Genomic DNA, 26627 nt, shown 5'->3' on the forward strand with positions numbered 1-26627 from the left:
GCCACCTGTTCCAGAGCAATTAGGGATGGGCAATAAATGCTGAGAGAGGAGGAAAACAAAGTGGATCAGGTTAAGGGGCAAACTAATCAAGGTCTTCAGAATATTAACAGGGAAAGACAGGGTAGAGGAGAGAAACATTGAATCCCTTCAATGTGGCAATAGGCCCTCTGGCCCAACAATCCACACTGACCCTCCGAAGAGTATCCTACCCAAACCCTATTTCCCTCCCCTATTATTCGACATTTACCCCTGACTAATGCACCCAGCCTACACATCTCTGAACACACTCAGCAATTTAGCATGGTCAATCCACCCTAACCTGCACATCTTTGGGTTGTGGGAGGAAACCGGAGCACCCAGAGGAAACCCACACAGACACTGGGAGAATGTGCAAACACCGCACAGACAGTTGCCCGAGGGTGGAATCGAACTCGGGCTCTGGTGCAGCCATAAGTAGATAATGAAAAATTATTTCCACCAACTGAAGATTCTCGAACTGAGGGCACAGTCTAAGAATTACGGCCAGACCGTTCAGGAGAGATGTTTGAAAGCAACTAGACACACAAGGAGTAGTGGAGGTTTGGAACTCTCTTCCTCAAACACCAGTCGATGCTAATTCAATTGTTAGATTTAAATCTGAGTCAACAAAATTTTATTAAGCAAGGGTAACAAGGGACACTGACCCAAGCAGGTATATACGGAGTTAGGCCATGAATCAGCTTCGATCTCATTAAATGGTGGAGCAGGCTCAAGGCCTGAATGGCCATCTCCTGTTCCTATGCTCTGAGATGGAGAGGGTCAAAGGGTGCCACTGAGAGTCGTAGAGCACGGAACAGATCTTTCAACCCAACTTGTCCGTGCTGACAGGGTTTCCCAAACTGAACTTGTCCCACTTCACTGCATTTGACCCACATCCTTCTGAACCTTTCCTATCCACGCACATGTCCAAATGTGACGAGTTTTTGGTGGCTCAGAGGCGAACCTTCACAGTGGACACGAGCTGAGGAATTCATTCCCACCCACTCCCTCCAAGGACATGATCTGGAATGAGTAGATGGATCAATTCCCTGTAGTTAACAGAAATACACCTCCCACAGAAACTGGATAAAGGAACTTACCAAAATACTCCGCCTTAGGGTTCGCATCCATCTCCTGCTCTAGACGCTGGGTGAGAGCTTCCACTTTGAGTTCAGCCCTGGATGGTCCAGTGGACGGCTGCACATGGAGGGTCTGACAGGGCAGGCGAACCCTGGGGTTAGATTCCTGGCGGGACTCGGGCAGTCCAGGCGCTGGCTGACAGTCCGGATCCTGCGGGAACAGGGAGAGCTGGCTCTGGCCTGGGCTGGCCTGGTGTCTGCCCCCTCGGCCACCGTCAGTTCCCCTCGAGTCAGCATCCCCTTCGGGCTGAGTGGCCGCGCGGGACTCCAGCAGACATTGCGGGGGCTCCTCCTGCTCCTGGGATCGGTCCGGGGCAGCGGGGCTGGGCTGGAACAAGCTGGACCTGGGACTGGGGACAAGTTTGAGGCTACCCAGGTGGGTCTGATCTGGGATCCCCTTGGAGGGGCTGTAAGGGACTGGATCACTGGAGATCGCACTGGATCTGGGACTGGATTTGAGGCTACCTTTGTGGGTCTGATCTGGGATCCCCTTGGTGGGGCTATAAGGGACTGGATCACTGGAGATCACACTGGATCTGGGGCTGGGGGAAGATTTGAGATTACCCAGGTAGGTCTGATCTGGGATCCCCTTGGTGGGGCTATAGGGGATTGGATCACTGGAGATCACACTGGATCTGGGACTGGATTTGAGGCTACCCATGTGGGTCTGATCTGGGATCCCCTTAGTGGGGCTATAAGGGATTGGATCACTGGAGATCAGACTGGATCTGGGGCTGGGGGCAGATTTGAGGTTACCCAAGTGGGTCTGATCTGGGACGCCCTTGGTGGGGCTATAAGGGACTGGATCACTGGTGATCACACTGGATCTGGGACTGGAGACCCCCGACCTGGTCTCCTGGTTCCAACTGGACCGGGGGCTAGACTGGGGGTAGTCGGGCCGAGTGGACGCCGTGTGCCTGGTGCCCGGGTCCTCCCCCTCAGAGACGGTCCTGAGGCTGGGGTCCTGAGGGTAGCGAGTGAGCCGGTGAGGTTCGGGAGGAGCCGGGCCCGCAGCTCCGGAGACCGGGGGCTTAGCCGCTCCATCACCGCTGAAGCGCTTCTGTAGGCGGGCGGCTCGCTCGGACTCACCGGGGGGCTGCAGGCTGGGGAAGACACCGTTCATCCTGCCGGGAGGAGCGGCCAGCCCCATCCTCGCCATCTCCTGCTGTCTCTGCTGATGGATCTTGTTCATCTTGAAGGCAAACACACGCCGGGTCTCCTCAAACTCGGGTTTGCAAGTTTCCCTGTTCACTCGGAACAGCCCGTCCTTGGAAGCTTCATACATGTTCAAATCCTCGATGAATTTACTGGCCTCCAGCCCCAAATCCTCATATTTATCCATGTTGACTGCTCCCCCCCCCCAAAAAAAAACAAAATCTTGACTTGTGGCAAACCAGGCTGGAAGGAAACAAAAACTCAAACTCCAAATGAAAGAAGCAGCAGTGTGTGGGAGAGGTGGAGGATTTTACTCTGGCTTTAACACTCAGTCAGAAGGGTGTACTCCAACTTGGAGTCTTGCTGTGCTAATTGTGGCCTGGGAACTCCGTAACTGCAGCCTCTTTATCCCCCTGCTGCCCAGAATGAGAGAGAGAGAGACTGTCTATCTCTCCACTCACACACTCAGTCCTCCCCCACAACCATGCGCCCTTTTGCACAAGTTTCCCAACTTTTTAAAAAACTTTCCAGAAAGTTTGCAGAAAAGTTTTCCCTCCCTCTCTTGAGTGGGATAAGCCACCCCCTCTCGCCCTGGAGGGTGGGCATTCACGGGAGAAAGCTGAGGGACTACACCCTGGGAGGTTGTCGAGGGGGGGGGGGGGGGGAGGGAGGAGGGGGAAGGGGAGGGAAGAATGCAGTGGATGGTTACAGAGGCGGCGAGAGGTCTCATTGGGAATCAGTGGCGATCAATGCGCGGCCTGGGGCTGGACTCTTAAAGGGGCCACCACACGTTCCCACGGCCTCCTGCCTCTTTGAACTTGGTCTGGCACAAGCACCCTCAACCCACCCACCCATACCCGGGGGTGACGCTAACAAACCCGCGTGCTGATTTCATTAGCACTTCTCATTTCTCTTATTTCCAATTTCCTTCTGGCTTCAGCTCAGTATGTCAATATGTAAACCGGGTTTCAATTCTTGAAAACACATAACTGTCAAGTGACTAGCCAGATGCTATGCATAAAAATAGAGACGAGCGTGGCCCCCACGGCCACCCAGTATCTGACTTCCCGGGGAATTGGTAAATGAATTAAACAAAATTTTAAAAAGGGAGGGATTGTGGGGGAGAGTACCCCTGACATTCAACTATTCAACCTCCTTCCCTCTGCACCCCATCCCCAAATTTACATTTTGGTAACTGCATACACATCCCAAGTGAGGTGTAACATGCAGTGTGCATTCTTAAAATGACTACAAAAAAGATTTGCATTCATATAGCGCCTTGTCATTTATATAAATGATTTGCATGTGGATATAGGAGATGTTGCTACTAAGTTGGCAGACGACGCCAAAATTGGGGGTGTAGTGGACAGCAAAGAAGGTTATCTCAGAGTACAAAGGGATCTTGATCAGATGGGACAGTGGGCCAAGGAGTGGCAGATAATTTAGACAAATGTGAGATGCTGCATTTTGGAAAAGCAAATCAGGGAAGGATTTAATGGTAAGGTCCTGGGGAGTGTTGCTGAACAAAGAGACCTTGGAATGCAGTTCATAGTTTCTTGAAAGTGGAGTCACTGGTAGACAGGGTAGTGAAGAAGGCTTTTGGTATGCTTGCCTTAATTGGTCAGTGCATTGAATCTCGGAGTTGTAAGATCATGTTGCAGTTATACAGAGCATTAATTAGGCCACTTTTTGAATACTGTGTTCAGTTCTGGTCTCCCTCCTATCAGAAAGATGTTGTGAAACTTGAAAGGGTTCAGAAAAGATTTACAAGGATGTTGCCAGGGTTGGAGCCAAAGGGAGAGGCTGAACAGGCTGGGGCTGTTTTCCCAGGACTGCCGGAGGGTGAGAAGTGACCTTATAGAAGTTTTAAAATCATGAGGGGCATGGATTTGGTGAATAGCCAAGGTCTTTTCCCTGAGGTAGGGGAGCCCAAAACTAGAGGGCATAGATTTAGGGTGAAAGGGCAACGATTTAAAAGGAACCTAAGGGCAACTTCTTCACACAGATTGTGGTACGTGTATGGAATGAGCTGCCAGAGGAAGTGATGGAGGCTGGTACAATTACAACATTTAAAAAGCACCTGGATAGGAAGGGTTTAGAGGGATATGGTTCAAATACGAGCAAAGGAACTAGATTAATTTAGGAAATCTGGATGTGTTGGACTGAAGGCTCTGTTTTGGCTGTACAGCTGTACAGCTCTTTAACTCTCACTCCAACCCACAGATTGTCCCAAAGGGGTTTAACACCAGTGAAGTACTTTTATGTGGGAGTCACTGCTGTAATGGACAAAAGACATGTCGTTAACCACTTGATTAGCATCATCTACCACCTTCACCATCCACACCCTGTCTACCACCTATAGACAACGTATACCACCCACTGCAGATTCTCATCAAGCCTTTTCTGACAGCACTTTCCAAACCCACAACCTCAACCACCTAGAAGGATAAAGGGATAGATACACCACCACCTGCAGTGCCCCTCTGGGCCACACACCAACTTGACTTGGAATTATATTCCTCTTCCACCACTGTTAAGTTCTGAAACTTCCTTCCTCACAGCACTTCAGATGGCCCTACACCCCAAGGGCAATTAGGGACAGGCAATAAATGTTGGTGTAACCACTGATGCCTACATCCCAGGAAGAAAGAGCCAAAAAAAGTCTATTTGTGCACAGCAAGCTCCCACAAACAACACCCATGCTCAGAGACTTACAATGAGAAACCACCTTTCATGAGCATTGGATATCTCAAAGCTCAGTCACCACTGAAGACCTTTTGCAGTGTAGTCACTGTTGCAATTAGAGGAAACAGCTAACATATATACAGGAAGCTTCCACAGTGATAGGATAAGGGCCACCTTTCATGTGGCTGAGTGTCACATTTTGTTTTGTAACACTCCTATTTTAGTCCATTAAAGGTGGTGTCCAAATGGAGGGTATTGTTGTAGTTTGTTCACTGAGAGATAAACAGTAGCCACAAGTCTGTAGGGAGTTGGTGACATAATGTGAAATACTCCTGGAATTGTAATCCAGAGACTGAGGCTAATATTCCAGGGAGCTGGTGGAATTATGGAATTTAAAGGCAGCCTCAATGATCGCAATCATGAAATTCTAATTGACGTTTCTCAAAATCCCATCTGGTTTATTAATGTCCTTTATGTAGGAAATCTGCTGTCCTTACCTGGTCTGGCCCACCAGTTACACCAGACCCACAGCAGTGTGGTTCACTTTTAACTGCCCTTTGAAGCCACTCAGTTCAAGGGCAACTTGTGATCATACAATAATGTCACCATCCAAAGCTCTTCTTCAGAATAGTCCCATGCAATCTCTTACATCCACCTGAAAAGGGCAAAAGGAGTCTCGGTACAACATATCTGCAAATAGGTGCTTCAGACAGTGCAGCCCTCCATCCATGCTGCACTGGACAGTCAGTGCTTCATTCATGCTTAAGTCCATGGGGTTCACCTCTAGTCCACAATCTTCTGCCACATAAGAGTCACCCTCCTCACTAAGCCACAACTTACACTGTGGCAAAATTTTGATGCAATGTCTATTTTACATTCCCCCTTAATTAGCTGGCATTCAGGTAGCCTCAAATGGTCATCCTTGTGAATTTGGACAGGATTGCCAATGTATTGCTATGAATAATGCTTAAAGGGATTCTATGTGTGATGCCTTGCTCTGAAACAAACTCTGCTTCTAAATCCCCATTTTTTCAAAAATTTGAGTGACTGCTTCCCAACTCTGCCCATTCCAGCTGGTTTTGAAACAGACTGTCGGTATAGAGAGTAACTGGGCCTGGTTGGAGAAGGTTAGGTTAGCTGTGTCAAAAACGTGAAAACATTGGCTTTCGCTTCTTCAGTTTTGGAAAGTTTAACATTACGCGTTGGAACTGAAGAAGTAACCAGAAGAAAAGTTAATGATCTGAAACCTGAAACAAAGGGTATCTGGCACAATTTACCGCTTCCCTCCCACATACTTCATTCAAACCTCGGGATGCCCCTCCAGAGGTCTATCTACTCACAATTTATCCCTCTGCCATGAAGCCAGAACAAACAAGTTAGGACAAAAATGAAGAGAAATATCATCACAGGCAGTCGTGAGTCTCTGCCACAGGAAACCGTCGAGGCCAAAACATTGAAGACTTTCAAGAAAGATTTGATAATTCTTAGGACTAAAAGGATTAAAGGGTATGGGGAGAAAGGGGGAACAGTGCATTTTGTTGGATAATCAGCCAAGATCACATTGAAAATGGTGGAGCAGGCTCAAAGGGCCAAATGGCCTACTCCTGATCCTAAATTGTATGTTTCTAAAACCTCAGCACCTATCCTCCAAACCTCTGAAACCCACGTCTCCCTTTCATTCTGCCAAAGTCCTGCAGTTGTGCAGCTAAACCCCACCAGTACAATAAATGCAAGATGACCCCTTTTTCTATAATTCACTCACGGGGATGTTGGCATTGCTGGTAAGGCCAGACTGAAATGCTGATCCCTAATTGCCCCTGAGCAGGTAGGGGTGAGCAGCCAAAAACCTGCTCAAACAACTCAGCAGACAATAAAGAGTTTGACTTTAGCAGTAACAACATGATACTATATTCTCTTTGATGCAAAAGTCAATCCTAGGTGGATAACTATTTTGTCTTTTGACCCTGTCTATAAAATTGATAAAGAATACATATTAAAAGATAGGTGAATGAGTATATACTGATTGAAAATCAATAATTAAATGAGGCAATATGGTGGTAGACTGGTAGATGAGTAAGCAAAGAGGTTTCTGCTAATCCTCTGAAGATAAGGTTCAAATCCCACCCTGGCAGACAGACAGTGGACAATCAAGTTAATACATCTGGAATTGAAAGTTAGCCTCAATGATAGTAACTGATGAACCTACGGTTAATTTTTGTTTAACTACTAAAAGTATTTAGTTTCCCAGTGTCCTTTAGAGAAGGAAATCTATCATCCTTACCCAATCTGGCCTACATATGACTCCGGATAACCCACAGCAATAGGGTTGACACTTAACTACCCTCTAAAATGGCCTGGAAAACCATTCAGTCTAAGGAGAATTAGGGTTAGCAATGAATGCAGACATTTCCAGTGATACTCACATCCCATGGGAGATATGTGTTTTTAATGGAACATTGAATAAATATTAGAAGTCAACCCAAAATGTGGCAGTAAATATTCCAGAACACAATGTGAAGTATTTGTAATTGTTCTTGTTTGGTCAGAAACCCTAACATTTTTTGGTCTTGATGACTCACCATGAACAACACATAAGCAATGTGGTATATATGTGTACTACTGTAACGCGATCAAGAGTTACGGGGAAATGTCAGTAAAGTGGAGTTCAGGATATCAGATTAACATGACCTGATTGAATGACCTGTTTGCAATCCTATGGCTTAATTCTTGTTGATTCTCTGTCCATAATACTCCAAATGCCATTCAGTAGAAGTCAGAGGTTATTGTAAATTCCAAGCAGTTTTCAAAATAACAATGCTGCCTTTGATCTGGGCTCTAAAATGCAAAAACACCTTTCAAACTATAATTAAATTCGATATGACTGGGTCAGAAGTTACATGACACCAGGTTACAGGTTTATTTCAAGTCACAAGCTTTTAGAGCACTGCTCCTTCGTCAGGTGACTTGTGCCTTTGTCCACTCCAGTCCAACACTGGCACCTCCACATCATGTCCATAGGACTTGGCACTGTCTTTACTGGGTAAGTTCAGGTTCAAAATAAGAGGGTGTCCTAGTTAAAACCGAGGTGAGGGGGGAATTTGTTCTCAGTAAGGTTTCTAATCTTTGGAATTCTCTTCACGAGTGAGGTCATAGGGTTGGTTCGATATGAAGGTGAAGTTACCATAATTGTACCTGACCATAGGGCTGTGCTCTCATTAGAGAGAGAGAAAGAGAGATGACGCGTGTGTTTTATCCTGAGGGTCGCCACACCACAGGCGAGGGGAGAGGCTGAGAAGGGGAGTCCTTTATGGTAACCCCAGCCAGTGCGGAAGCTGGACCCACACTGTTGGTATCACTCTGCACGGTGAACCTGCAGTCCAGCCAAATGAGCTAACTGACCACAGCTTTAACAGATTTTGACATAGAAGGGGGTCTAGGGTTAGGGATAACAGACAGAGAAAATGAGTTGAGGCTGCAATCAGATCATCCGTGATTGTATTGGATAGTAGAAAAGACTTGAGGAGCCAAATAACCCACTCCTGCTAATTCCTATGATCCTAACTAATGAACAGCAATTAGAGTTTGTGAATGAAATGGGGCATGGTGTAATCTTAGCAACACATTAATATTCTTTGTATTGTAAGCTTATAAAAACCATGTATCATCCAATTTACCAAAAATAGTCCTGTTCAGTTCCGACAGGAACAGTTTAGACAAGGGCTAAATGTAAAACAGAAGACAATGGGTTTTTGGAACGCACAAAACATGAGAATTAAAACTGGTAAGCTGCAGGCTCAGAGCACCATGCAAGAGGAGATAGTATACCAAAGGACTGGAAACTGTGTAAAATCCCTCAAGCTGTACCAGCAAGGCACATTTCCCATGAAGTATAAATATATATCATAGTTATAATGTGTAAATGTTCAGGCATCATAAAGGAGGGACATCAAACCAAATCTGACACTGAGCCATGTAAGGAGATGTTACGACAGATGGCCAAAGGTTTGGGCCAAGAGGAAGGTTTTAAGGATTGTCTTAGAGAAGTGAGAATTCCAGATCTTAGGCACCAGGACGTTGAAGGGACAGCTACCAATGGTCTTTAATGAGAATCCTTTACTTGGTATGGAGGTTTGTATCATTGCTAATCCCTACAGTTTTGAGCTCTGTACAGGTATAACAAAGGAAAGCCTTGAATTGAGCAGCCTACTTAATTGGCACCACAACCACAAGCATCCACTCCCTCCACCACCCAGCAGTGTGTACCATCTACAAGATGCACTGCAGAAATTCACCAATGATCCCTAGACAGCATCTTCCAAACCCACGACCACTTCCATCTTGAAGGACAAGGGCAGCAGATACTTGGAGATGCTGACACCTGCAACATTTTGCCCAAAACCATGTATAATCCTGACTTGGAAAATCCTAGAATTCCTTCCCCTCATAGCATTGTGGGTGAATCTACAGCACATGGACTGCAGCAGTTCAAGCATGCTGCTCACCCCCACCTTCTCAAGGGGGCAAATAGGGACAGGCAATAAATGCTGACCCAGCCAACAATGCTCATGTCACAAGAATGAATGAAGCACATCTGGTCTTCTAGCTATAAAAAAGCACAGATTAAACAAAACCTGGTGAATGTGTGAAGGATTTACAATGGTGGTACCACAATGTGGAGACTACAGCTATTGGGAACAGTTAACTCTTCAAGAGACACAAGAACTTGATTTTAATCCGTTTCCATTCTGTTGGACATTTATGAAAAGCCAAATCTAATACAGTTGGCACCATTGTTCTGACTAGTATATGCTTCCTCACCATCCCATTGAACACCGTCAAAAGGACATTGAAGCAACGGCAGTTGTGATCCATGATTCAAGGGAAAAGGGACTCCAGCCTCAAGAGTAGGGTAGGGAAATTAACAAAGGCCCTGTCCCACTTGGAAATAAGACTGGAGGTGAGGAAGAATTCCTTCTCTCAGAGGGTTGAGAAGGAATTGAGAACTCCTTGCCGCAGAGAGCTGTGGGGGCAGAATCTTTGAGGCTGAGAAAGATAGTTCTTGACCCATCGGGGAACCAACGGTCATGGGGAAAGTGGATGTGAGCAGCGCCAGGTCAGTCGTGATCCAATAGAATGGTGGATTCAGGCTCGAGGGGCTGAACAGCCCACTCCGCTTCCTATTTCTTATGGTCTTATCGGTTAAGAGGCTTCATAAAGGTTTTCAAGATCATGAGGGTCTCCGGGCAGAGTGGACAAGAAGAAACCATTTGCATGGTGTAAGGAGTTGAGCAGCGGAGGGCACAGAGGACAAAAGAACGATTGGCAACACATACTACAACATTCTGTTTTAACCAGGCGAGTGGTTCGGATCTGGTATGTGCTCCCTGAGAGGGTGGTGGAGGTAGGTCAGGCTCAGTTGTGGCGTTCGTTGAGAGTTGGATAACTATCAGAAGAGTAAAGATTAGCAGGGCTACCGAGGAAAAGCAGGCAGTGGAGATGGTGCAGGGTGCGGGAGGGTGGGGGGGGGGGTGGTGTGTGTGAGATTTAAGAGAGCCGACACAAACGCGATGGGCTGAGTAGCCTCACTCCGTGCCATAACTGTGAATCTAACTATTCTTACAGGCCAGCTCTGTGATCCACTATCTAAGCAGGACACAGCTCTGTTTGTAGAATTGTTCAGAGGATGTCAAAGCCATTGAGACACAACTCTCTGGTAGATTTAGTGATTTCCAGAATTTAACCTATTGACATTATTAGATATTATTATTGGTCAAGGTTTTGAAGGCAGTTGTGAAACGGCTGAAATTCACTGCAAATTAGGTTCCATTTGTTTATATTTGCTTGTGAATTTACAGTCAGCCAAGTTTTGATTTGATTTATTGCAGTCGTGTGTACCTAAGTACAGTGAAAAGCTTTGTTTGCGAACAATACAGGCAGATCATAGTAAGCAAGGTCATACAGATCATAGGGTTCATAGACAGAGTGAGGCATACAGGTTACACAACACAGGAGGTGCACAAAGCAAGATCAACATTAGATTTGAAATTAGAGAGTCCATTCAGCAGTCTATTAACAGCAGGGTAGAAGCTGTTCCTGAAACTGCTGGTGGGTGTGTTCTGCCTGATGGAAGAGGTTGTTGGAGAGCATTACTTGGGTGGGATGGGGTCTTTGATGATGTTGGCACCTTTCTGCAGCAATAAGAAGTGTGGATGGAGTCCATGGATGGGAGGTTGGCTTCTGTGGTGGTGTGGGCTGTGCAGTGTGTATCAATCTCAGAAGATCAGACACACAGAAGGATACATGTGAAATTATAACATTCAGTGGATACAACATGAGGTTTCATCATTGAGCCATGCACCAGCCATATCACGGGTGGGCACAAGCCACCGGTCATGAGGGATGTATGTTATGATGATGATGTGGCTATAAGAGGTTATTTTGTCCTGGTTCTTTTTTGAGGAGAGGTTGTAAGGCAGAGGCACACAGCAGTCTACCAGAACCCACCAGACAAAACAACTTGTGAGGCTTTGAAGGTTGGAACAATAGAGACAGCCTGGCTGGGTGTGTTCAGCTCTCACAGACCAGATTTCTAGGTGTATTTTTAGTTTTTAGGTTTAGCTCTGAGCAGTTGTTGTTATCGGCTTGAAGGAGTGGAAGCTACCTTTTCTCTCTCTTGGTTACAGCTGGGCTTTCTCCCTGCTGCTGGGTTACCTGTGAAACAGATAGATTTTTCTGAATTTGTCTTTTTGCCAAGGGCCGTGTTTATGGGATGTTATTACATTGGAACAGTTAATTAGTAATAATTACTATATCTATTATTTGGTTAAGCTTTCCACAAGAGTAAAGTTAGTCTAAGTTTTTCTTTATTTTGTTTGTATTTTAACTACAGAGTTTTTAAAAAATGTGTTTTGCTTAACATTGAGTACTATGATCAGTCGAATTGCCGTTGGAACACAGCACATCACATCTGCCTTTAAAATGAGAAAAAGTTAGGGCCTAGGCTACTTTCTTAAAATATTTTGAGGGGTTCTGGTCTGGTCAATAACAATATGCCATGTAGGAGTATGGCTATTGCCAATGAACCCAAGAGAATAACTCAGCATCACATTGAGTCTGTGACATGATACTGCCCATTGTACTGTGGATTTGAGTGTCTTTCAGAAGCATTGAGATTTATGAGAAACAATTGCAGCATTTCAGAGTCCATTTTAGTTCATGGAACTTGGAACAATATATGTTTAGTCAGTTGCAATGATTGAATATTTATGAAGCACAGAATGTAAATGTTAGAACTTAGCTTGTTAAACAATTTGCAACATAATCATGAGATGGGACATGTTGGAGATAGTCTGGAATTTAGATGGGGATCAAGTAACATTTGTAAACACCTCTCGCTCTATTATAATTCTTAAGTACATCCTCTGAGCTTACAAGGCCGACTGTATGTCTGGGACCATTTCCAGTATTTTTCTTAATGTACACACAGTTTTGTACTGGCCTGAAACTGGTGCTAATGATAATCCTTTCCCTTGACTGTATAAATAAACTGTTGGTATTTTCTTATCTTTATTCTTTGATGGGATGCAAGTGTCACTGGTAAGGCCAGCATTTGTTCCCCATTCCTACTGCCCTTCAACCAGTTGGCTCGCTACATTATTTTAGTGGGCAGTTAAAAATTAACAACATTGCTGTCTGGAGGTTTGGAGACATATGTCGGCCGGACGGGAAAAGGACTTCAAATTTCCTTCCCAAAAGGACATTAGTGAAGCAGATGGGATTTTTGTGACCATTGCCAAGATCACCATTAGTTAGACTAGCTCCAGATTTATTAGTTGAGATTAAATTCCATCGGCTGGTGTATGGGGATTTGAACTCCTGTTCCCCCATTAACCTGGTTCCTCTGGGTTACTAGTCCAATAGCATTACTATTAATCCAACGTGTAATCAATTTTTGATGGGTAGAAAACTCCTCTACTTTCAAATGATCTGGACCTGTTTCTTTACAGTTACATTGTACCAACACTAAGGGAGGCAGTGCTGTAATTTTAAATGAAGCCACTGAGTAGGTGATCCACAGATGTTGATTCAATAGAGACTAATATATTAGGGTCATGACAAGTAGATTTAGCTAAAATGACGCTTTTATTGTCTGTGTGGGCATTACCGGCTAGGTCAGCATTTTATTGTCTGTGTGGGCATTACCGGCTAGGTCAGCATTTTATTCTCTGTGTGGGCATTACCGGCTAAGTCAGTATTTTATTGCTCATCCCTAATTGCCCAAAGTTAAAAGTCAACCGTATTAACATGGGTCTGGAGTTACATGTAGACCAGACCAGGTAAAAGGCATTAGTGAACTAGATGGGACTCCCTCGATAATGGCTTTATGTTTATCAGTAGACTCAATTCCAGAGTATTTATTTCTTGGATTTGTTTACTGGATATCATCTGCCTCTGGTTTGTGGTGGTCAGGAGTTACATTTTGCTTAGATGTTAGAGTCATAGAGATGTAAGGCACGGAAACAGATCCTTCGGTCCAACTCATCCATGCCAACCAGATATCCCAACCTAATCTAGTATCATTTGTTAGCACTTGGCCCATATCCCTTTGATATTCTTATTCATATACTCATCGAGATGCCTTTTAAATGCTGTAATTGTACCAGCCTCCACCACTTCCTCTGGCAGCTCATTCCACACCCTTTATGTGAAAATGTTGCCCCTTACGTCCATCTTAAAAATTTCCCCTCTCACCCTAAACCTTTGCCCTCTAATTCTGGACTCTCCCACCCCAGGGAAAAGACTTGTTTATTTATCCCCTCATGATTTTATGAACCTCTATAAGGTCACCCCCCAGCCTCCGATGCTCCAGGGAAAACAGCCCCAGTCTATTCAGCATCTCCCTATAGCTCAAACCCTTCAATCCTGGCAACATCTTTGTAAACTTTTTCTGAACCCTTTCAAGTTTCACAACATCCTTCTGATAGCAGGGAGACCAGAATTGCTCATAATATTCGAAAAGTGGCCTAACCAGTGTTCTGCGCAGCCGCAACATGATCTCCCAAATCTGATTGTTTGGCGTTCAATGGGGGATGCACCCTGCTGAAACAGTGAGACGTTACCCAGCTCTCCCTCTACCTGGCAGAGGGTCCAATGTGATCATGGAAACTGATCTGACTGTCCTCCTGAAAAATCTCTGAATTCATGATCATTTCTGAATGAACTGCCGAGATCCCTGTGCGAACATCTCGTGTTTAATGCCTTTGGCTATGTGCACCAGGATGCTAAATGTGAGCCATCTTGAACAGTCCATGCCTTATCCTTTTTCCTATCAAGAACTAATTGTTATGACATGGGATAAACATCTCTGCTAATTTAAACCTGACACACAGCTTACCTCGCGCCGTAATCTATTAAATTTCGAAAGACAAAGAACTACCTAGATTTCACTATTCAAATTAAAAATTATCAATTTTATTCTTTAAGTCCAACAGAGAAAATTAGAATCATTATTTACAACTCCTTTCTCTTAAACCAATCTGTCACCTCCCACTCTACAATATTGGTCCGATAAATTCCCTCTTAAATTTACGGCAAATCGCTTTCAACTCAGTTGTTATTTTTGGGTGTTGAACTTCCTCTGTAGATTTCTCTAGGTCAGCTTTGGTTTTCTGCTGCACAACTTTCTTATGGACAGGTACCTGTCAGAGAGCTATTCTGCTGGCAATCTATACTTGTTGGTGTTCTTGACAGTTCTCCCACTAACTGTTCAAAATATCCAGTTTTATATCCCAAAACATCAGATCATTTCATTGGTTTGATGTCATCCCAAACAGTAAAATTCAAATTTAATTGGATTTTGATATATGGGGGCATAATTTAAACTCATTGGCCAAATTTGAATTTGTTTTTGATTTATGGCAACACATCACCAGCTGTTTGTTTCAACCAAATTTACATTTTTAAATTGTTCAGCACACTCTGTGCTTTCGGTCAGTCCTTGCTAGCTTCCTTTCTCTCATAAAGGTACAATACACACCTACACCTTCAATACACTAACAAATATTGGCCAAACGTTTTTGTTTCCCAAAATTAATCCCTGCAGGGAAAGTTATTATATTTTTTCTTTAATCAATGTGTATGTGTGTCGGGTGTTTAGAAAAGTAAATATTTAAATTTTCCACTTTCAAAGTGTGTGATAATGAGCTTTACATCTTTGCTAAACAAACCATCCTTGAAGATGTTCCTTCAAACCCACCTCTTTGACCTAATACCTCAGTATGTGGCTCAATATCATTTTTATATGAAGCTTTGGGTACATTTCACAAGGTTAAAGGACGCCCTATAAATATTAGCTATTATGAAAGAGCATGACACATCGTGGTCTGTTTGTTTCTACAGCACAGTTAGAGATTTCTATCCTTTGCATGGCGTATTAGAATGGGGAGCAGCCAGAGATACACAGGGGATGAACTGTGAACTATCTCGTATATAGGGCATAAAGTGACAGGGTTTCACATCATTGACAGAATGGTACCTGGTGATAAGCAAACACGTGTATTCCTGTGATTTCCTTGCAGGTTGAAAATGAACAGACAATGCTCCAAAGACATTTGAATAAGTATTTCATTGCTTTGGCTGGATTTATAATTTCAAATGGGATTTGACAAGCTGCAACATATCTGTGAGATGGTTTGTGAGATGAGAGACTGGGGAAACAACACTGAATTTCAGACACAGCTGTCTTTTGCTACACCCAGTAGGCGGCTCAGAAGACATTCCATCATTGAACTCAAAAATGCTTTGAAGTGCAGAGAAGAAACGAGACGTCTTACCCTGAACACCTTTCCACTGCTCCCTGTCATATGTGTAATGTAATTCAGAATAAACATTCATGTAAAAGAAAATCTTTTAAAACAGAGGCAATTCCAAGCATAGATCAAAACCTGCATTTTATAAAGCAAAACAAGAACAGTATTGTCTTCTTGCTTTGATCCCATTTGACCTTTTATTTTAATAATAGACCTCGTAGCTTCAATAGAATCAGAAGTTGGTGTAAACAAGAGGGAGCCATTCAGAGCAGTCAGTATGTACTGTGCTATTCTAGGTTTCTCGCACTCCCTGCTCCACTCCTCGCCTCCCCTCTTCCTCACCACCATTCCCCTCTGCACCCTCACATTATCGCACTCTCTTTCAAATATTTATCCAATTCTCTCCGACAAAAAATTCCGAATCGGTTTTGGCGGGATTGATACAGGAAAGGTTGCTTCCCCTTCACTGGGGGCTCAATCTCCGATCTTGAGGAGAAATTACTTCTGTAGTGAGTGGAACCATCTCATTTGCTCTGAGATCCCTGATTGGGATTGCTAACTTGGGCCGACCAGGGAGCCCTGGCTGACTGAAACAAACAGGTCTGCTCACGCTAGTAACCGGCTGTGAGCTGCTCAGAGCCCATGACTGTGCACATGTAAATACAGGGTGACTTGGTGGCGGGATACCAGCTTCTGTGCAGTTACTTTAACTTCACTCAAATGTATGTGAATCTTTGGAATTGTCTCCCTGAGAGGTAGCCTTATTTGAGGCTGGGATAGACAGAGTTTTGGCCTTTCGGGATATGGGGTGTGAGCAGGAAAGTGGAGTTCAAGATCAGTCAGGACCAAACTGAATGATGCAGCATGCTCGATGGGCTGAATGGTCTATTCCTGCTCTATTTCTTGTGTTTTTTATGAAAACTATTGAATCTATTGCCATTACCCCACTCAGATGATACTTTATAAATCCTGGCAATCATATATTAAAGATACTATTTTCTTCACATTGTCTGCAATGCTTTTGGTAATCAGTTGAGTTCTGGTCATTGGAAACAGTATCACCTTTACTTATTTTCTAAATCAGTTTTTCTGGAACATTTCTCTATCTGTGACCCCACTGACATGTTTGAAATGATCATGACCCCCTCAGTGACACTGTAAGACATGGGAGTGGGAAGGGGTTCTGAACCCACATTTTAGTTTGCAACTTCCCCCACCATCTTGGGGTTCCAATCCCCACATCAGGAAGTTCGGATCAAGACTCTTCCTGATAGCAAACACTCCTCCTTCCCTCAGGGGCTCTCCTCAGCTTGTCCAGTCTCTCCTCTGGTGAAAATTCACACTCAGTGTCTGCTTAAGTTTAATTAATTTTCTTTTAAAAAAAGCTCAATTTTAAAATAAATAATTTTCACCCTCAAAGTTTTTCCTTCTGCCTTTTCTTTTGAAGGCTTGACTTTTGAAGCATTTTTTGACTGAGGTTATTGTTGGAATATTCAGCTCAGAGCCATCATGTAAGAACGTAACATTCTTCATAACCATATCCAGCAAGGATCACGGACTGTAGATCAATAGAAAGACCCCATTTATTTGCTGAGGAAGTTGGGGTAGAGATTAGCAAACACAGAGAGGGATTTAAATTGAGAGGTTTCCCCATGTCTAGTGGACAGGAGGCAGTGGTTTGGTAGTAACATCATCGGACTAGAAATCTATAACCACAGGTTAATATAATTGGGGTCATGGGGCCAAATTCAGCAACTTTGGAATTTGACTTCCATAAAAAGTCAACTTGATGGTGACTATTTCACTGCTGGCAATTATCTTAAAAACTGATCTACTGCCCTTTGGGGAAGGAAATCTGCCATCCTTACCTAGTCTGGCTTGTATGTGACTCCAAATCTACAACATCCCTACAGAGTAGACAGAGGCCACTTGGCCCATTGAGTTAGCGCCAACCCTCCAAAGAGTATTGCATCCAGACCATCCTGTAAACCCCATGGCTAACCTGCATATCCCTGGACACTATGGGCACTTTGGAGAAAGTGAGCACTGCAGATGCTGGAGATCAGAGTCAAACAGTGTGGTGCTGGCAAAGCACAGCTGTCCAGGCAGCCTTTGAGGAGCAGGAGAATCAACGTTTTGAGCATTCCTGATGAAGGGCTAATGCCCAAACTGCTGACTTTCCTGCTCCTCGAATGCTGCCTGACCTGCTGTGCTTTTCCAGCACCACACCTTTTGACTTTGGGCAATTTACCATGACCAATCCTGTACGTGTTTGGGCTGTGGGAGGAAACCAGAGCACCTGGAGGAAACCCACACAGACACGGAGAGAATGTGCAAATTCCACACAGACAGTCACCCGAGGCTGGGTTCGAACCCACGTCCCTGTGAGGTAGCAATGCTAACTACTGTGCCACCCTGGCTCAATGCATTTGAACCTTAAATATCCTCTGGGAAATTAGGGACAGCTAATGGATGCTGGCCTAGGAAGTGACACCCAGATCCTAAAAACACCTAAAAACACAAGACAGCCAAAACGCATTCTTATTTCTGTTTGCAGAGATAGTTATTTTTCTCTCTCTGTAACATCAGCTCATGCAGGCTACAGACTGAGGGACACCACTCCGAATATAACATATCTGACCAGGAGTTGCACCCATTCTTACAGCATCAGTCTGTTGGAGGAATATGTTGTTGGGTACCCAATCTGTTTGGATTGTTATGAATGGAGCTTCTGGCTCAGAGGCAGGGACACCACCCACTGTAGCACAAGATCTCCCACTAATGCACTAAAGAGGCAGAAACTTAAATCTTGGAGGAGCAAATTACTGCAGGTGCTGGAATCTGACTGAAAGCATCCACAGAGAGAGAGCAAGCTAATGTTTCGAGTCACAATGACTCTTCATCAAAGATTCAAAACGTTAGCTTGCTTTCTCTCTGTGGATGCTGCCTGACCTGCTCTGATCTTCAGCATTTGTTGTTCTCAACTTAAATCTTGGATTGTTCTGGCTTGTAAAGATTAATTGTAACCTGGTTAGTTAATCCAATAAATATCTCATGATAATCAATGACTCAAAGACAAAAGATCCAGTTTAACAATTACCACGTTTGAAAGATATTTGGAAAGATACATAAATAGGAAGGGTTGAGGGATATGAGTCAGGACCAGGCAGGTGAGACGAGTTTAGTTTGGCCTTATGGTCAGCACGGACTGGTTGGACTGTAGGATCTGTTTCTGTGCTGTATAGCCATATGACTCTATATGTTAATTCTGTTACATCATTGTTATGTGAACACAGGACAACAGTCTTATATGTACTGTGTCTTATCGCAGTTTTCAGCCGGTCTGAGTTCCTAAATTCCTCTTTTAATAACTGAGCTACCATATATTCAATCTCAGCTCCAGGAATGATAATGCATGCAGATAAAAGGGATGTTCAGGATGGAACTTGAATACTGTAGTAAAAACAGAAATCGCTGAAAAAACTCAGCAGGTCTGGCAGCATCGTTTTAGAGAATAAGCAGAGTTAACATTTCAAGTCTTCCAGTTTGGCTTCCGGTTTAGAAGAAAGTCACTGGACTTAAAATGTTAACTCCGTTTGCTTTCTCCACAGAAGATGACAGACCTCCTGAGTTTCTCCAGCAATTTCTATTTTCATTTCCAGTAACTGCAGCTCTTTCTTCTACTGGAGTGCAATCCTGTAGTGATGTGTCTCCTAGCTTTCTGCAGTGCTGACCTCTAGCATGCTATGCTGCAGAAATGATGGTGGTGTAGTGGTAATGTCATTGGACTGGCAGACTATGGCTGTGGGAAGCACAGGTTCAAATCCCCCTGTAGCAGTAGGATTTAAATTCAATTAATAAACCTGAAATGCTTAAAAAGCTGGTATTGTTGGTGATGCTAACCATGACACTAACTGTGATTACTGTAGGTTACACCCTATAAGGCAGGAAATCTTCCATCCTATGTGACTCCAAATCCACAAGAACAATTAGAATTCCTAAAGTGTGGAAACCGGCCATTTGGCCCAGCAAGTCCTCACTGACCCTCGAAAGAGTATCCCACCCAGACCCATTCCACTATTACTCTACATTTTCCCCCTAACTAATGCACCTAACCTACACATTCCTGAACACTGGTTGTTGGTTTTAACTGTCCTCTGGAATGATGAACAGTATTTCGGGATGGACAAACCATTCTGGCCTTGCCATTGATGCCCATATCCCAGAAACAAAGAACCTAACCCTGCTGCAGAGATCCATCCTACAGCCTGTTTAATATTTACATGCAACTTCACACTCCTCTGTACTCACAACAGACACAGCCGACCTAATGCTGTCACTCCTCTGTCAAAATTAAAACGACAGCGATCTATTTGTGTAATCTCCTGATTCCACATCAGTCCAAACGTTTTAACTTTGGCAAATTTCTGAAACTCTCCTGAAAATCTACAAAAAAACAGGAAACTGAAAGAAACACCTCATTTTTCACACACGCGGTTTGCGTGAAGACAGACAGAGAACACCGGAGAAACTCAGCAGGTCTGGCAACGTCTGTGGAGCGCGAAACAAAGTTAACGTTGTGGGTCCTGCAACATTCTTCTTTGTGACCTTACTCGAATCCAACAAGGGGTGATATTGGACTCGAAACGTTAACTCTGTTTCTCTCTCCACAGATGCTGCCAGACCTGCTGAGTTTCTCTAGTGATTTCTGTTCTTACTTTGGATTTCCAGCATCTGCAGTATTTTGCTTCTGTTTGTATCGAGCCAGAATCGATATAGATACCTGACCCAAGAGAGTAATGACAGATTTTAAAAACAGGAGCACTTTTTCCAAACTCAGATCCAGTTAGAAATGCCCAAGGCGTTTACATTATGTTGGACCATGCTGCAGTGGTGGAGGTATGTCCCAGCTGATGTTATTCTTGCCTGTGAACCACAAGGTCCTGTAATCAGGTCCCTCTGCAAGGGTTGAGCTCATAACTCGAGGTTGATGCTGCAGTGCAGTACTGAGGGAGGGCTGCAAAGTCGAGGTGCTGTCTTTGAAATGAAACATTAAACTGACGTTCCATCTGCCTGACCGAGTGGATGTTAAAACCCCCGTGGGACTGTTTCAAAGCAGAGCCGGGGGCAGCTGTAATACCAGCTGATATTTATCCCTCAATCAATATCATAACAAACAAATTACTGTATCTGGTCATTATCACGTTGCTTTTTACAGAAGTTTGCCATGATGCACTAAAACCCTTTAGAACTTCATTGTAGGCTGTAAGGCAATTTGAGACATCCAGAGGTTTACGCTAAGTACATTATAAATGCCAGATCTTTCTTTGATTTTGCACGTGACACCCTTTTCATGTTCATTTCTTTCCATTTTATAGGTAGGTGGATCCTTTTAGAAAGGCTTTCCGATCTGTTGTAATCTTCCGCAGAGCACTCAGAAGGACTCTGCCTTTTTATTTTTGTGCTTTTAAAATCTGGAGACTGAAATGAGAAAGAGCTGTTTTGAAAAAAAAACAGTTTGAAAGAACTGGCTGTGGCTTTCAAGGCAAGTAACCAGAAACCCGTCACAAGTATCATGGAAACAACTGTTTGATCAAGCAGAACTGGACACAATTTGGAGTCAAGGGGATGTACTGATGTAGCGTTTTCTGGCAATGAGAAGTTAATTGGACTAGTGACCAGTTATCAACAACAGAAACCTTTTTGCCTGCCAACAACTGTGTGATTTGTTCTCTAGTAACTGAACTGCTTGGAGCTGGGAATAAGTTACATAAAAAGACATGTTCAGTTCTTCCCCAGCTCAAGAGTGGTCTCTCTGTTCCCTGCAGTCAAATTTCACTGTAACCCTGAAGAAAACCAGTTTCACTTTCCTGCAACAGTTATTGTAAGCTTTGACTTTTCACTGACAATTCCAAGATTTGTTACAAGTGAACTGGTCATCTTCTTACAAACCAGTGGAAGTATCCGGAGAAAGACAACTGAAGAAGTGTAGTAGTCAGCTGAAGAGTTTTAAAGACCATTCAATAACGCAGACTAGAAACAAAGATTACTGAAATATCTTTCCAGTTACTCCCCTAAGTCCATCACCTATTTAACCCTGTCTGTTCACCAGTCTGTGTGGAAAGGAAGGTTTACACAGGGGTTAGAGCTTGAATTGGTAGTACTATTGCCAATGGTTTGTATCTGTTTCCCTGTAGCTGGAGACTAATTATTTGTAATAAATAGTCATTCTTGTGTGGTACAGAAACCTGATTTGTGCTATCAGCCTTCGTCTGATGGTTGGGCAAGTTGGCAAACTTAGTATTTTTCATAAAATCTTTAACTTTGTGATGACTCGAGGGAGAGTGGGGCTTATTTCTCAGTGAAGTATGACACAGATGTGATTCCCTTAAACAATCCCCAGGAGAGCATTCCTATACTTTCAAACTGACCCTTCCTGACAGAGTTTACACATGGTCTCCCAAACTGACCCTTCCTGACAGGGTTTACACATGGTCTCCCAAACTGACCCTTCCTGACAGGGTTTACACATGGTCTCCCAAACTGACCCTTCCTGACACGGTTTACACATGGTCTCCCAAGCTGACCCTTCCTGACAGAGTTTACACATGGTCTCCCAAGCTGACCCTTCCTGACAGGGTTTACACATGGTCTCCCAAGCTGACCCTTCCTGACAGGGTTTACACATGGTCTCCCAAGCTGACCCTTCCTGACAGGGTTTACACATGGTCTCCCAAGCTGACCCTTCCTGACACGGTTTACACATGGTCTCCCAAACTGACCCTTCCTGACAGGGTTTACATATGGTCTCCCTAACTGACCCTTCCTGACACGGTTTACACATGGTCTCCCAAACAAGGCACCAGAAAGTGGAGCCGTCTAGAAATGGGTGAACAAACACATGAGGAGGCCATTCAGTCCCTTGAGCTCCTCCTTTCATTAAGATCATGATTAATCTGATTTTGGCCATAGCTTCGCAGTCCGAACTACCCCTGATCTGCTAGTGACAAATCTGTAGCCCCTCTGCCTTAAAAATATTCAATGGCCCTTTTTCCACCGCTGTTTGGGGAAAGAGAGTTCCAAAGAATCACTACCCTCTGAGAGAAATTCTTTCTCATCTTTGTGAGAGAGAGCGCCACACTGCCTCGATCCAGCCAGGATCTGACTATTGACTAACCGTAATAGAGAGTGTGGTGCTGGAAAAGCACAGCAGATCAGGCAGCATCCGAGGAGCAGGAAAACCGATGTTTCAGGCAAGAGCCCTTCATCAGCCTCATTCCTAATGAAAGGCTTTTGCCCGAAACATCAATTCTCCTGTTCCTTGGATGCTGCCTGACCTGCTGTGCTTTTCCAGCACCACCCTCTCGATTCTGATTTTCAGCATCTGCAGTATTGATCAACCGTACTATGTTATTGTTGTACACTGATTATTGATCAACCATACTATGTTGTTATTGCACTCTGACTATTGATATTTCCATATTGCACTTAGATCAGCAAAACACGAACTGCACGAGTGTGCAATCGGTGGGAGCTGAGCTAAGTGGAGGGATTTAGGCAACTAAGGGAGGGTACCATTGCTTCTGGCAAAGGGTTGCTCTGTGGTTGCTGGTTCGACCTAAGAGCAGGCCAAGGTGAATACCAGGCTTTTTTAAGGAGGACCAGCAGCTACAAGGTAAGGGTAAGGTACCCTACGTCTGCTTGTTGTTAAAGGGGTAGGGATGACAGTCAGTGAAGTGGTATAAGACCATAAGATCATAGGACATAGGAGCAGAAATTAGGCCATTTGGCCTATTGAGTCTGCTCCATCATCCAATCATGGCTGATAGGTTTTTCAAACCCTTTATCCCGCTTTCTCCCTGTAACCTTTGATCCCCTTGGCAATGAAGAATTTATCCATCTCAATGACCTGGCCTCCACAGCCTTCTGTGGCAATGAATTCCATAGATTCACCACTCTCTGGCTGAAGAGGTTTCTGCTTATCTCCATTCTAGAAGGTCTTCTCTTTGCTCTCAGGCTGTGCAGTCAGGTGTTCCTGTCAGAGGTGGGAGATCAGGGAGCAGTTGACTGTCCCTGGTGACTACGTCTGCAAGGTGTATGAGTGGCTCTGGCTCTGGATCCTCTCAAACTGCATGGATCAGTTGGAGTGAGAGCTGGACACACTGAAGACACACAGGAGGCAGAGAATGTGAAAGATAATAGGTTCAGATAATTGGTCACAGTGCATTTCAGTCGATAGATGGTTGACTGCTAGGAGATAGTAGGTAGTACAGGTGTCTCCTGTGACTAGCCCCCTCTCAAACATGTATACAATTTCAGATCCTTTTGGGGAGGACAGCCTTGCAGGGAAAAATAGCAACAGACAATTCCTTGGCACCACGACTGTTAAACAGTGTATGGCAAAGGCCAAGTGAGCAATTGTGATAGGGGACTCTCTAGCCGGGGCACAGACAGGCATTTCTGCGGCTGTGAGCAAGATTCCAGGATGGTGTGTTGCCTCCCTGATGCCAGGATCAAGGACATCTCGGAGGTGTTGCAGCAAATTCTCAAAGGAGAGCATGAACAGCCAGAGGTCATTGTCCACATTGATACCAATGACATTAGCAGAAAAAGGGCAGAGTGAATATAGGGAGTTAGGCAGGATGTTAAGGAGAAAGTCCTCAATTGTAGTAATCTCTCAATCAATATGTAGATGGCCCTACTCAAGAAGGGACAAAACCCAACCTCTTCTTTGGAAAAACGAACCATGATAAAGTGGCATTGGGGGGCTCAGTCGTTAGCACTGCTACCTCACAGCACCAGGGACCCGGGTTCGATTCCAGCCTCAGACCACTGTATGTGTGGAGTTTGCACATTCTCCCTGTGTCTGCGTGGGTTTCCTCTGGGAGCTGTGGTTTCCCCCCACTATCTAAAGATGTGCAGGTTAGGTGAATTGGCCGTGCTAAATTGCCCAGAGCATTCAGGGATCTGTAGGTTAGGTGTAATAGCGAGGGGTAAATATAGAGTAATAGGGTCGGAGAATGGGTCTGGATAGGATACTCTTCGGAGGGTCATTGTGGTCTTATGGGGCCGAAGGGCCTGTTTCCACACTGTAGGGATTCTATGAGGTGTCAGTGGGGCAGTACTTTGAGACTGGTGATCATAAATCTATTAGTCTTAAAATAGTTATGGAAAAAGATAGGCCTGGACCACAAGTTAAAGTTCTAAACTGGGGAGATGTTGATCGGCCTTTGGTATTAGACAGGAACATTCAAATGTTGACTAAGGAAGGCTGTTTGCAGGTAAAGCGACATTGGATGTTGACCAACTGGGCCAGTGGGCTGAGAAATGGCTGGTAGACTTTAATTTAAATAAGTGTGAGGTGTTGCATATTGGTAAGACAAACCAGGGCAGGACTTAGGCAGTTAATGGTTGGGCCCTGGGGAGTTTTGTCGAGCAGAGAGACCTCGGGTTGCGGGTACATAGTTCCCTGAAAGTGGCATCACAACTAGACAGGTTGGTGAGGAAGGCATTTGGAACGTGTACCTTCATCAGTCAGAGTGTTGAGTACAGGAGTTGGGACGTCATGTTACAGCCATACAAGACATTGGTGAGGCCTCATTTAGAGGACTGCGTATGACTCTGGTTGCCCTTCTATAGGAAGGATGTTGTAAAACTTGAGATGGTGCAGAAAAGATTTACAAGGATGTTATTGAGATTGGAAGGCTTGAAGTATATGGAGAGGCCGGATAAGCTGAGACCTTTTTTCGCTGGTGTAGGAGGCCGAGGGGTGACCTTATAAAGTTTATAAAATCATGAGGGGCGTGGATAAGGTGAATTGCCAAGGTTTTTTGCCCAGGGTAAGGGAGGCTAAAATTAGAGGGCATTAGTTTAAGGTGAGTGGGGAAAGATATAAAAAGGATCCAAGAAATAACTTTTTCACCCAGAGGGTGGTGCGTGTACGGAATGAGCTGCCAAAGGAAGTGGTGCAGGCTGGTACAAATACAACATTTAAAAGACATTGAGACAGGTACATGGACAGGAAAGGTTTAGAGAGATATGGGTCAGATGCAGGAAAATGGGACTTGTTCAGTTTAGGAAACCTTGGTCAGCATGGACTAGTAGGGCCGAAGGGTCTGTTTCTGTGCTGTTTGACTTGAGCTCCATCTTAATGGGTTACTTCATATTTTTTAAAGAGCGTCTCCAGGTTCTAGTCTCTCCCAGAAGGTGAAAACATCCTTTCAGCATCCATTAATCAAGTCCTCACAGAATCCTCTCCATTCTGATAGTGATCACACTCTGTGTGTCAGAATGTGTTGTTTCTCATTGCCTCTGGTTATTTTAGCATTAGTGTCGTGTTACCTGCTCTATTAAACTCTGCAATTAGAGGAAGCAGACAAAATATTAAAGAGCCTTATTACATTCCTTGGGGCCTCATTAAAGCTCACTTCAGAAAGGCAATTGTTTTGACTGTAGACAGAAATTCCCTGCTCAAGTGTATCTTTACAATAATATTTAACAGGAACACTTTATACTGAATTGGTCTGCTAGTATTCTGCTGGAGCTACAGGAGAAATGCGACAGACTGGGCTCTTCAAACAGTCTCATTAGACACCAGAGTGCCTTGAATTACCAACAGCCTTCACGTGATCCTCCGAAATTGGAGAGGAGAAAGGCAATGCTGGTGCTTATTTGCCTAGCATCGAGGCACTAATCACTCAGAACAGCTCCATACTGCGATGCACGCAGATCATTTGTCTGACACCAGGGCGCCCAAATTCTACTTGCATTCTACTCAGTTGCGGTGGGAGACTCCCAGGAGGATAGCAGGAATGCTTTAGGA

General features: G+C 44.3%; 1 protein-coding gene across 1 annotated transcript in view; it reads right to left on the reverse strand.

Annotated features, from left to right (window-relative positions):
* LOC122564533 (LIM domain-containing protein 1-like) overlaps window positions 1–2962 on the reverse strand; it is a 53758-nt gene extending 50796 nt beyond the window's left edge. The window contains exon 1 of the mRNA XM_043719583.2: window positions 1119–2962. Within this exon, the coding sequence (XP_043575518.2) occupies window positions 1119–2499 (1381 nt within the window). The 5' untranslated portion in view covers window positions 2500–2962. The remainder of the gene's footprint in view (window positions 1–1118) is intronic.
* Between the last annotated feature and the right edge of the window lie 23665 nt (window positions 2963–26627).

The sequence above is a fragment of the Chiloscyllium plagiosum genome, unplaced genomic scaffold (genome assembly GCF_037043375.1).
Source record: "Chiloscyllium plagiosum isolate Xiang-an unplaced genomic scaffold, Cpla_swu_hap1 HiC_scaffold_34, whole genome shotgun sequence".
In the NCBI taxonomy this organism is placed as follows: Eukaryota; Metazoa; Chordata; class Chondrichthyes; order Orectolobiformes; family Hemiscylliidae; genus Chiloscyllium; species Chiloscyllium plagiosum.